Source organism: Branchiostoma lanceolatum, chromosome 14 (assembly GCF_035083965.1).
Source record: "Branchiostoma lanceolatum isolate klBraLanc5 chromosome 14, klBraLanc5.hap2, whole genome shotgun sequence".
Lineage (NCBI taxonomy): Eukaryota > Metazoa > Chordata > Leptocardii > Amphioxiformes > Branchiostomatidae > Branchiostoma > Branchiostoma lanceolatum.
This window is the reverse complement of record NC_089735.1, coordinates 14,532,295-14,545,355: the sequence shown is the minus strand read 5'-3', so window position 1 is coordinate 14,545,355 and position 13,061 is coordinate 14,532,295. Positions and strand designations below refer to the sequence as shown.

The 13,061-nt window shown below is 41.3% G+C and overlaps 1 protein-coding gene across 1 annotated transcript; it reads right to left on the bottom strand.

Annotated features, from left to right (window-relative positions):
- Positions 1 to 11,052: 11,052 nt before the first annotated feature.
- LOC136448186 (uncharacterized) lies at positions 11,053 to 12,505 on the bottom strand. The gene is made up of 3 exons (XM_066447385.1): positions 12,362 to 12,505; positions 12,071 to 12,239; positions 11,053 to 11,857 (listed from the first exon to the last, which is right to left on the bottom strand). Exons 1-3 carry the CDS (start codon positions 12,389 to 12,391, stop codon positions 11,736 to 11,738), a joined length of 321 nt encoding a protein of 106 aa, XP_066303482.1. The 5' UTR covers positions 12,392 to 12,505; the 3' UTR covers positions 11,053 to 11,735.
- Between the last annotated feature and the right edge of the window lie 556 nt (positions 12,506 to 13,061).

The following is a 13,061-nucleotide window of genomic DNA, read 5'->3' as shown; positions in this document are numbered from 1 at the left end:
GTCCGTAGGACACACTTCTCCGTGAAGTATTCATAGTGTGTACATTGTGAGTAAGGTGTTTGTTAATTTCCTTTGCTAGTGACCAGCTAGTTGTAAGATAAATGCATGAAATGGATCTTGATATAAGGTGTGAAATCACAGACCCTGATTCACTTCAAGGAATTACTATCCTGGTTAATTTTGTTGTATTGGCGATTAATTGTCTAGGGATGAGCCATCATACCGGATAATTGTTAATGATGGCCCCAGACTTTAATGGTTTCGTGCATTGTATATGTCATCTTTATTATGAAGCACTATTTCTCAGAGGTTGTAACAGAACTTTCTGTCGATTTTACGGAATGTTACCGTATATATTCACTGAGACTTCTTCCAGACTGACCACTTACGAACACTTATAACGTTTATTCTATATGGTTACGTCTTCATAGTCATTACATCGTCGTAGTACTACGCCTAGAGTGATTTTAGATTTGTTGCGTACTACAGAGTGATTTTAGATTCGCAGCTGTTTTGATGATTACAGTTAATGTTTATTTATTTTAAGTGTTCCACCAACAGTATGTAAATGAGCGTGAAATTCAGCCGTCAGGCTGCCATAGCTCCTTTGTGCAATAAACCGATTCTCGGTTAGAACTGCCAGTCCTATCACCTTGTGATACTTTACTAGGGTCCGAACTAATTTGATCCAAGGCCGCAAACCCACACCCCGAGCACGTGTGGGCTAAGCTGTCTGGGCGGACATCACTCCCAGCGCCGTAGAGATATCGGGGAGCCCCCGACGGGTATGTTTTCCAGGCTAACCCGGAAGTGACTTCCGCGGCCCGCGGGCATTTTTCTGACAGACATGTCGCAACAATCTTTCATCCCCTGCGTAAACAATCTGCACATGTTCGCAGCTAGAACTCACAATTGCCATTGCCACATTGGTATGTAACTTGGCATATCGTTTGCTAGATTGTGTGTGGTGATGCACGCTATTTTACAATGTAACAGTGACTATACGATCACAGCAAGTAGCGAAAGAATCTACCCTATATCTGTTTACGACATTGGGCGACAGCGGACCGGCTGCTAAGCATGGCCTCTATGGGAGGGCAGTTCCACTTGCGCGTCAATAAATGGGTGCAATTACGATATTGAATAAAAACGATAAAACGATAAAAACAGTTATGGTGTAACAAAGACATCGTGCATCACCACGCCGAACCTAGCAAACGATATGCTAAGTTACACACCAATGCGACGACGGGAACGTGAGTTCTAGCTGCGAACGCACTAACAAAAGCATTTCCAATACTCCCGTCAGGAGGTCATCCTCCTTCCCGGAGTAATAAGCATAATTCAGCCCTCCGTGCATTGTTTTATGTCAATAGACCATTTGATTGATTGTAGGGGAATAGATGATAGCAGAAGGACGAAGACTACCCTACCGATGAAGACGACCTTACTAAAACCTAAAGTTCAGAGCAACATTCCACGCAAGCTCCACCAAGCAAAAGAGAAGCAACGCAAGTACTACAATAGAGGAGCAAGAGACCTGCCACCTCTTAACGTTGGAGATACAGTTAGATGTGAACCCAACACGCACAGAACAAACCTGTGAAAATGCTGAAAAGTTGTAGCGGATCTTGGCGGAAGATCATATGCAGTGGAGACAGAATTCAAGATCGTCGTAATAGAAAACACCTACGACAGACAAAAGAAACACCAACAGTTGTAGACGACTTGGAGATTGAGAACCACACTCCAGCTCAGACAACAACAACGACAATGACACCAGCAACAGAGACATCTGTAGAAGGCGCAGCTGAACAGCAGACAACAACGAGATCCGGTCGAACAGTGAGACCACCAGCCCACCTGAAGGATTACGTACGAAACTAGATTTCCACGAAGCATAATGCTAACTCGAGGACCGTACTAACAAACTGATTAGCTAACTTTGGAAGAACTCTGAGAGAACTGCAACGAAAGCACAAGGACTCTAAAGCACTCTGAAATGACAAGTTGAGAAATGTATATTCTGAGAACAGAACTAAAGAAAAGGGGATGTAACATGTGTTAATATTAATGACCCACTAACACACATGTGCAACAGCCCTTCCCCAAGAGAGTTTCCCTGGCTTTGCCAGTGCCTTTGTGATATTCCAAGGTAAACCTCTACTATAGGAAGATACAGAGAAGGCAGAAAACCCTTCACAGATCCAACACTCAATTTTTTTAGCATTTAAGACAGGACTTGTAATCTCAGAGTTTACTTCAAGCACAAGAGCCCTTGACTTCCCCTATGACATTAGCAACTAGGTCCATTCTAAACCAAATATGGACATTGCAGTCTGGCAAAGCCTGGTCCTCAACCCCAGGAATGTGCCTTGCCAGGTCATGTTTGTCTCATACCTTCATTTTCTGCACAGTAAAAATACACAGGTATTTATACACTGGTACAATACGTTCACCAGACCAAAACTTGAAAGTACCGGTAAGTACTAACAAAAACATTTTACTGCTGATTCAAACATATACTAAACACAACTTGTTAGTATTAGCAATATAAATCAAGCTATAATATTGCAAGTGAAGGGAGGACCTTTTTTATAACGCCAATATCATGCAGGCTTTTAGAATTGCATGTAGGATTTGGCATTACAAAGTAGTTTAAAAGCATAGCTTCAAATATGAAGCTAGATCCTAGAAAACTTTATATACAAATGATTACAAAGTGCTAGAGACAAACAAGACATAATTGATATGTGGTGTACAATATTCAAAGTAATTTTTCAACAGATTTTGTAACTGGTCTAGATTTCTTAAACGATATCTAATAAAAGGAATGCTCTTATGGAGTCTTAATGTTATCATAATCATCACGCTACTCAAACAATTTGAATTTGAAGTCCCTAATTTCACAACGGAGAACCCCAGGGGCTATTTTAGAAAGTCTGGTCCCTTGACAATCCTCAATATAGTAGCTGTACAAGTTGCCTCAAGTAACCCATGCTATCAGATCTTCTATATACAGAAAAAAAGGATGTAATTTATCATGTAAGGATTGTGTGGGGGTGGACGTTTAAGTAAATATGGAGTTCAACTTGCTTTTATAGATAGAAGAGGTGGGGCTGGTAATGTGAGATTTCCCTAGTCAGTTTGGGACGGTACTATTTTGGAGGTCAAATGTGAAGGGGACTGAGTTTGCTTCCAAGGTTGCCCTTCACTACACATGTGCCAAGTTTGCACTTAGAGCGGCTTCTCACACTGGACACTTTACATTTTCTAAAGAGGACATATATACGGAAATCAGATTCATTTCAAGGTAAAATACCTCGATAACTATAACTGCATCTGTAAAATTATATGTGTTCTAGTCTTGTATCTTGTGTACGTCTTTATTATGTATTTTAGTCATATCTTAGTCGTAAACGTCTCAATGTGCTTTGTGATAATTTGTATTGAATTTTGTCTATTGTTCAATTCCCACACATGCACACTACTGGTAAACCAAAATCGGTATGTTTTATGTTATGGATACCTTAGTTATTTACAAAACCTAGTTTATTGCAACCTGCCTTTTTTACAATTAGGTCAGACATTCTCCTGGGCTATGTCTGTATACTAGAAAATAAAGGATTCTGATTCCAAACAAATCTTATCAAAACTTTATAGGAAGAACACATATTTTATGTCCCAACCTGGTCTGTCTTTAATACAATAGTCAAGAAAGCAATGCCACCATTTGCTATAATCTGGCATGATAAATATACAAGATTTAGGCTGACCACTGTTAAGTGTAATTATTTCTTGTAATTGTATAACCCACTTTCGCTCAAAAGAATACGTTTTCATTTTGTAAAAGGCGCCAACGAGTGGTTATTCAGGGTGCAACATCCGAATGGAAATCTCCTCTTACCGGTGTCCCACAAGGATCTGTACTTGGACCCACCCTCTTTATCCTCTACATAAATACAAGCATACAGAGACCGAATGAACATGTACCTGACAAGAGTGAGCTCTAGTTGTCCAATGTTGGTCTTCATTATGTTCTGTGCCTCGATATGTGTCAGTGTTTCCGCTGCACGCTGGCCGATCCTCGGTACGACATCCCAAGGCGCGATGTTTGGCATGGAAGCCCGACCCCAGGAGTTACCTGCGGACAAAAAACATTAGAATTTAGAGTACAATGAAATAGATGCTGCACCAGTGACCTTGATATTTGCATGGCTAATAATGTAATGTCAAATTCCAATACTAGTATTGTGTATGATATATTTTTCTTCATAATGGAAATACTTTTTATGGTTCATTGTACACATCGATTTATCTTTACATTTACTTTTTTTAAACACAATTACCTTTCTTTACCATTTCCTTCAACATGGTTACATCTTCCTCATTTCATTCATACAATTCTCTAGTCATCTCTGTCTGACTTGCCAAAATCCAATTTTTACAATTCTGAAAGAATCTAAGTTTAACCATATACTTTCTACCCTTCAATCTGCAATTAAATCCTTCTGAAGTGCCTATTTTGGGCATCCATGTAGCTGACATGCACCCTTTAATATCCAACAATGGTATATCCTGATCAAACCTTTATGCAGCTGCCAATCATAGTGATTGACAGTTAAAAACTACAATAATGATAACACTGATTAAACCCCAAGTCAATTGAATTGTCTCTCAATCTAGTTTGAAGTTGTTTACACAATGCAGTTATTTTTCAAATTGACACTGCCGTCCAGGGGAGCAGCAAGTGGGAACTGACCCTAGAGGAATGTCTGGGCAATTCCAAACATTTACTTTAACCCCTCAGCAACACACTGCGGACAAGGTTTTTGACACTCCAGTTTGCCTAGCTGTAGAAGACACACCCATACTTACTGAATTCGGCTAAAATCTACAGGAATTGGGCAAATTAGTGCTTGGTTGTTGATGGACTAATCTGAGTTGGTTATGAACATGTAAGATCAGGTCATGGATAACTTGTAAGCTGATACGTGCTTCTATTCCTGTGAAAAGCTTTTGCCCTCCCCACCCGTAATGCACACTCATTTATTTATGGCAGCGTTAAAACGGGTGATTAGGCTTCGTACCTTATGGCTCTTAAGAACCCGCAAGGAAAACAAATGCCCTACTATCTTACGGCAAATCCCTCTGATTAAAACCACAATTACTTCGTAATCAATCACAGCTCTAAAACTACAGTAAGACGTACGGCTTGACAGTAACGTGTCATGAATGTCTAGAAAGTTCTCTGACTCGCTGAGGTGGGGAGGGGAGCAGGCAGGGTGCAGGAATGTTCTGGCTCGGTTGCGCGCGGACACCCAGCGGCAGCGCAGCGGTCCGCCTATTTTGGGCTGCGGAAGTTAGGTATGTCCGGAACGCACCACTGCGACAAAAATGAGACCAGGCCAAATTCATACGAAAATCTGACGCACAAACGACAGGCTAGGGTACAGGATAATGCTTCAGCCTCTTCAACAAGTATACATGATGTCCTTCCATAGGCTGTCAGCTAGAAGAATTACAGGGATAACTTATCATAACAGTCCGCTTAGCTAATAGTTCGGGGAAAGTTGGCAGATTTTGGCGAGAAGTTCTTACCCTGGAGATGGACAGCGGCGAGGAGGGCGGAAGCCCCAGGGCGCGGGTCCCGGTAGAGTGACCTGGTATTGCTGCCCGGACACCATGCTGTAGTAACGTCCTGTGTCCAACAGTGGCCGGAGAAACTTATCTTTCCGTCCGAAGGACGACGATGTTCCGGAGGGACTTACTGGCTTTTGCACACGGCACGCTGTCCGACCGAGGGTCTTTTGCACACGGCACCATCAGATAGCGGTTCAGTCCAAAAAAAGGGGATGTAGTGACAAACTCCAATCTAAATACCAAAACAACAACAACAAGAGGAAAACAAAAATAACATCAACACTTACTCAAAGTTACATTGCTTTATATCTATAAATAGTATGTGAACTTTCTTGCAATATGATTAGTTTCTTAAAAAATGATATTGAAACAGGTCACCCAATTATGGTAGTTACCCCTGGGTAGCAGAAGATTAGAAGATATGTTACCATCCCATCATTCTATTTATTTTTTTTATTTTTTTTATTTATTCGTTTGGCATGCATTGCATTTACATGCCAGGGTTGCCCAACTAGCTTAAGCTATTACAAAGGGCAACCCTGGGAGAAAAAATAATCATTACATTTAACATACATAATCATTACATTAAACATACGCAGAGATCACTACTAGATTAATTAAAAGGTTGACATTCATATTTACATTATATACACGAATTCTATCGGAATGCCTGCAAGTAATTATAATGTTTACAGCTAGCTCCGTCGCATGTGTCACATAGAAGTATATATATATGTGTTAACTTAAACCAAGAACGGGTCTCCGAGGGAGGCCCAAGCTTTTCCTCTGAAGGAGGATACAGAGGTAGCTGTACGTGCTTCTGATGGAAGCAGGTTCCAGAGTTTGGTAGCCCTGTGGAAGAACGCTTTCTGAGTCCTAACGCTTTTGGGAGTTTGCACAGAGAGGTTATCTCCGTTTCGGAGGGGATATCTGGATTCTATGGAAGATGATCTTGTAGTTGGTAGCAGACTGAGTAGGTGGGGCGGGCAGTGACCGTTCAAGAGTTTGAAGAGGGTGGTGACTGTGTGGAATTTACGGCGGAAGGTGAGTGAGGGAAGACATAGTTTAGAGTAAACGGTTCGGTAGGAAGGGTAAGGGATTCCGCGGTGTCCACTTATCATTCTAGCCGATCGGTACTGGACAGATTCAACTGATCTTGCATCGCGTGCGGTGAGGCCTGACCATACTATGTCAGCATAGTCTAAAACTGGTCTTATCATTATCTTGTATAGCTGTAGTAGAATGTTCTTGGGCACCTTCTTCCGTAGGGCACAGAGCATTCCAGCCGTTCGTCTTGCCTTGTTTGTTGTGGCTTCAACGTGCAAAGACCATGTGAGCTTGTAGGTTAAGGTCACGCCCAGGTGTTTGTGGCTGTAGACAACCTGCAGAATAGTACCGGCTAGGATAACTGGGGGGATCCTTTGTGGGAGGGGACGGGTAGTGAGAAACATGACTTTGCATTTGTCTCCGTTGGCCTCGAGTTTCCAGTTTTGTAGCCAGTCTGATACAGTGGCAAGGTCTTTGTTCAGTGAGTCTACAACGGTATTGATAGAACGGTGAGCTGCTGTGAGTGAGGTATCATCTGCGAACAAGTTCGCCACACAAGTTGTACATCTGGAGGGCAGATCATTTATGTATAAAATGAAAAGTGTAGGTCCTAAAACAGAGCCCTGTGGGACACCAGCAAGGGGGGTCTTCCAATCAGATGTTGCGCCATTGACAACCACTCGTTGACGTCGTTCTGTAAGGTAGCTCTGGAACCACTCTCATCATTCCCTAAATACACATCCAGCAATACGTAATACAATGTAGTTCAACGATGGGCGGGCGAGTTTGTGGGGATATATCAGAGCCCCGCCTCCTAAGGAGCTTGTTGGCATCCCGAGGGCGTAGCCATTTTGCTTTTGGTGCATTTGTTGTTTTTTTTTCTGATGCACAAACAGTATCATATCATCAACCAATAGTGTTTGCAGAAAAACACTGTAGTTTGTCACGTTTGGACACAGAAGTTGTGGTGAATATTTGTACAATGATCCGCAAGTGTTTATGACACAATCTAGAAAGTTGTACACAAATTACAAAGCTCTCATGGACTACTTAAGTCTTTTGACATTCAATGGAAGAAAATCTAATGATCAAATTGTACCGGTTGTTGCAATATCAAAAGCAACATGACAAGTCTATATGCTTCTTGCCCACAGTCAGCCATCTATGAATGTGTATTGCTGGATGCGTATTGAGGAATCTTTGGATGGTAACAATTCCACCACTGGGTAGTTACTTTGGTACGGACCTAGCCTCTAGCAGGCTCCGTCCTATCGTTGGGAAAATAGTAGAAATCAGCCGAGGTACTTCGGTATACAGGGTAGGTCCGCTATACAGTAAATCGAAATAGAACTTTACTGTATAGCGGACCAACTCTGTATAGCGGAGTACCTCGGCTGATTTCTACCATTTTCCCAACGATAGGACGAAGCCTGGTAGAGGCTAGTACGGACCCGCCCCCATACTGCATGTAGCTCAAACAGGATTTGTGCCAGTGCAGACAGAGGTTCAAATTGGATAATTGAGCTTACTCACGGCAAACAGTCAACCAAGGATGTACTTGTACAGTTCGGTGACTGATCTGTTTACTTGTTTTGAAGCGAAAAACAAACGTGAACCTTTATCTGCACCAGTAACGGACGCGGGAGGAACCTCTACTGAGAAACAAGGTCACTAGCTTTTCTCCAGCACCTAACAGGTACAAAAAGACCAACATTAAAATTTGTTTATTTATCTGTTCTGCTTCTAGTTTTGGTCGTAAACGAAGATCCTGAAAATAACCAAAAGAGATATAGAGACCAAATCAATGCGTTGTATTGGATTGCAGTCAGACTCAGTGTATATTGCACCTGTTACATTTGTTGTGCAATAAAGTTTGATATGATTTGATAATGACCACCGATACAAAATGACCATCTGGCCCAAAAAAATATTTGACCATTCAGTTTTTGGTTAGTCCCATAGACTGCGTTTTCCCATGGTGACCACCTGTACACATAGACCAGATTGTATATCGGTCCCTGAGTGGTCTTCTTGGGCAAGTTTTGCTGTACTTGAGTTAAAGGTTCGGCAGAGATATTCATATGATTGTGACCCTATTCCCAGAAAGCGAAAAAACAACAGATTTGCAGAAAGACCTATTACTATTGTATTAGCCTGAGTGTCATCCTTGTTAGTTTTAGGCCATGTTGATTTGATTTTATGGATAGCATTCGCGCGTGCATCGATTTTCGTCTGTTACCAAAAATTGATATAAAAGTTTTCGGACATACTGAAAATCGTAACCATCAGCTTCAAAATGAGAAAAAAAAGAAGCCTATAAATTGCAAAAAAATATCTCCGAAAGCGCATACTAATGTCGTAGAAAGCCAATGTCAAAGAACAAGTTTTGATAGAACAAAAATGAAGAACCTATATTTCGGTATACCATACTCCGTGTGTTAAGTTTTGTTCATCCTCCCTGACAACGTAGATTTCATAATAAAGCCAACTTTTTTTTATTTCGAAACTTTTTTTTATTCGCACGCTCGCATCAGTTTTAGTCCCCAGAGAATGTCATCCATATAATCAAATCAACATGGCCTTACTGCGAATCACCAACCTGAGTACACACACATGATATAGATTATCTGCAGATATCCTGAACGCAAAACAATAGGTGTAATTCATAAACTCGGAATCTCAATGTCGCAATGAAGCTTCCCCCTTTCCGAAAATGACCGTAGGCAGTTCCTTCACATGTCTATTTACGGTATTAGTAAACCTTCCTGTGCAGACCTCAATGTCGCAATGAAGCTTCCCCCTTTCCGAAAATGACCGTAGGCAGTTCCTTCACATGTCTATTTACGGTATTAGTAAACCTTCCTGTGCAGACTTCATGTGTTACATACCTGTATGAGTCACTGAAAGGTGACTTTGAGGGAAGAAGGCCCACTGGGGGATGACGAAATTTAGCCTCTACCAGGCCCCGCGGATGGCCGAGAAAATTGTAGAAATTGGCCAAATGGAGTGAATAGTATGCAAAGGGAGTCGGCTACGGAGAGAGAGTCAAATCTGCCATAATAGCAGAGCGGCAAACTGTACCCCTATAGCAGACTAACTCCTCTCGCATGCTTTTCTATCTATTTGGCCAATTTATACTCTTTCCAGCCGCTTCTGGAGCCTAGTAGAGGCTAGACAAAATAGTATAGCCTGACCAAATGCATGATCTACACTGTAGCAAATATGGCCACAGCAAAACTTGGAAGGCGTTTACATGTAGTTAGTTACTCTTCATTTTACTGCCAGACAACCATGTAAAAGTTTTAATATTTTTTGTAGTATTGTAGCCATCCTTGGCAGTCATGAGCGCAAGAGCCCTCTTACGACAGTCGCTGGTATTTCAATGGAAAGGATGCAGTATCAAGCCTTAGTACACATGATGTAAGAATTACTACGTTACTACACTACTGCAAATAGACTTCGGGGGGGATATTGGATTGTGACGGGGATTGTGATATTGGAAAGTGACGCCAGCTTCCTTCCATTACTGCATGGAATTCCGCCTATTTTCATCTGTCACTCCTACTCCGAAACACGCTGTGAGTTCCCTAGAATATTCAACTTTCTCGAGGGATGTGCGGACCCGACTACATTAGATATAGTTCATCATGTTTTTTATTCGAACATACATGAATACATAACATACCAACATATTTACATTACACTTATACAACTCCACAAATAAACACAGTTACATATTGTTGCAGGGGCCATTCCCACTGGCTTTTTTGCGCTAGGGTGTGCTCCCTAGTTACATATACATGTATCTGCAGGGGTCATTCCCACTGGCTTTTTTGGCTAGGGTGTGCTCCCTAGGACTTTTTTGACAGGGGTGTTTCATCCCCCCTGGATTTTCTGTGCTAGGGTTTCTTCCAAAGGACTTTTGTGCAGGGATATCATTCTTGGGTTTCTGTGCAGGGTTTTCTTTCCCTGTGTTTTGAGTATAAGACTTACCAATTGTTTGCTTTTATTACAAATATTTACAAAAATTTACAAAATACATGTATATATATATATATATTATGAAACATATCTACATGTAAATCATTACACGCTTTACACATTCAAATCATAATAACCGCTATACAGGCACAAAAGAATATAAAACAAAAACTACATTAACATCATATCAAACAATTATATTCATTCTTCCCTTTGATATACCACCCCAATGGGGCCATGGTTTCTGGATTAAGAGACATTGAGCATTCTAAGCACAACTATGTGTTGTTTTTAATGTATTTTTTGCGCCTCCACATACGTACTGTTGACATGAAATATAATAACTTAAAGCGATACAGACAAGTGACATTGACACACAAATTCTCCACATTTGTCACCATTTTTATTGAATAAAACTTACGGTGTTTTACTTCCATACACCAAGAAATCATGTTAGGTCATTAACCTCCCACCGTGAATGACATTGTCTCTATTAATGTTTATAGATTTCGGTAAATGCTATTGAAGATATACAAGCATTTCATAACTATGTCATGCTTTCTTTATAAACTCTCATCTGTCTTTTCTATTTGTGAAACTGTATTTGACAAACAACACTTTTGAGCTGATTTTGTATATCTTTCCACCACACCTGACTTGATACTTTGTAACATGCACCTTGTTGCCAAAGTCTTAATGACATTACAACATATGCCAAGACATTTGGAAACTAACGAAAGAATACAATATCTTTCCTTTATATATGATTGAAATCTGTGCTGATTACTGCACTGCATCTAGCCTCTGTCAAAAACTGTAAATGAATGCTGTTTGCAGTTATAGCTCACCCCAAACTAGCAATAGTTCTAACACCGCTGTATTAGTATGCTTCAGACGTTACGGAATATTTATCAAAGATGATACTCCAAATGTCTCTTTCTTCCTTGAGTTTTACTACAATGTATCTCGAGCATGGTACTTATTGTTGGACTTTCAATCATTCTGACATTAAATGCAAATGTCCTGGATCCATCTGGGATCGGGTAAATTAATATGTAAGGCATTTACCCCTGCCAACAGTACGCCCAGTAAAAGCGGCAAATGCAGCGGTAATACCACAAGTACCGATACCAATAGCAGTAGTACCTACGGCACAGTCCTCGCTTCTGGCGGCTGTTTGCAGCACCTGAAACAATCAATAACGTACTTTAGGATACATGATCAGTTGTGTAGAGTAATATGACAACACAATCAGCAGAAATAACAAAATATACGATAAAAGAAAGCTCACTGGGACAGTTACAAATTGTTAATATAGTCGTTGTGGCTGAAATAGTATTACAACAGTCGTTGTGGCTGAAATCTAGTTGCCCCCGTTAATACTAGTATGCGTCCTTACCATTTTCAGCGGCTGGCTGCCCTCCCTGGCGAGCGATGGCCCAGTAGATTTCGTGAGCCTTGCAGAAGTCGAGCATCTTCTCAGTCAGGATGGATTTGTCGACCTTTCCACGGCTTTCATCCAAGGTGATGTTCACTTCTCCGCCGCTCTCAGCCTCCTCAACTTTGCCCTGTTTAACAGACGAAATTTCTCATTGGACTCAGATTCTATGGGTGCTTTAGTAACGACCTAAAAACTAACTATATTTCACAGGGAAAAAATCGAGTCAAAACGAGATTGGTGCTCCCTTACCTCGCCATCTTTCTGCACCTCGTTTGCCATTTTGTCAACTTCGTCCTCACTGTAGGTATCGTCCTCCAGGATGAAGCAAATGTGGAGGCCGGAAAACTTGTATGCAGCCAAATCCTACAGCCACAGATTGGAGAATATCAATGTATACCATGCCTATTAGAATATCGAATACCATCTCAAAATGAGCAAAGCCTTCAGAAAACAGACACATGTAGCCTGAAAGAAATAGAGACATAACCAGATAGTAGCCTCCATGACAAAAGCACTAAGTCAATTAAATTATGGTTGAATGAGCTTCTTCACTCTTGGTGTAGAAAGTCTCAGTCTTCAAGTTGACATCGACCTCCACCTTCTCCTCGAGGACTTTCCCGTCGTGCCTCAGCTTACTTTCCGCCTAATAGGCAGCGTGGAAGAGGAACGATTACACAAACGTGCCATTTGGTTTTGAAGAGACCGAAAAGCTTATTTTGTAAACAGAAAACCAACACAAATCACAAGTATGAGTCGAGTCCATGGAAAAGAACAGTTCTTACCGTAAGCATCCTGTTGGAATTCCTGGACAGGAACACGCCCAGCAGGGTGGCTCCAGTCACCAGCAGCACCAGGAAAACGGCTCCCACGATGAGCCATTTCTTCAGCTTCTTCTGGTAGTCAGCAAGGTTCTACAGAGGCGAAAAGGTGAGCAATTATGTCGCGCTAT

Excerpts from the sequence above, each read along its gene's own strand:
- LOC136448186 (XM_066447385.1), bottom strand. The coding sequence starts at position 12,391 with ATGGCAAACGAGGTGCAGAAAGATGGCGAG. Across the intron at positions 12,240-12,361 it reads AGGTGCAGAAAGATGGCGAG|GGCAAAGTTGAGGAGGCTGA; the intron begins GTAAGGGAGCAC and ends TCTGTTAAACAG. Across the intron at positions 11,858-12,070 it reads GCAGCCAGCCGCTGAAAATG|GTGCTGCAAACAGCCGCCAG; the intron begins GTAAGGACGCAT and ends TGATTGTTTCAG.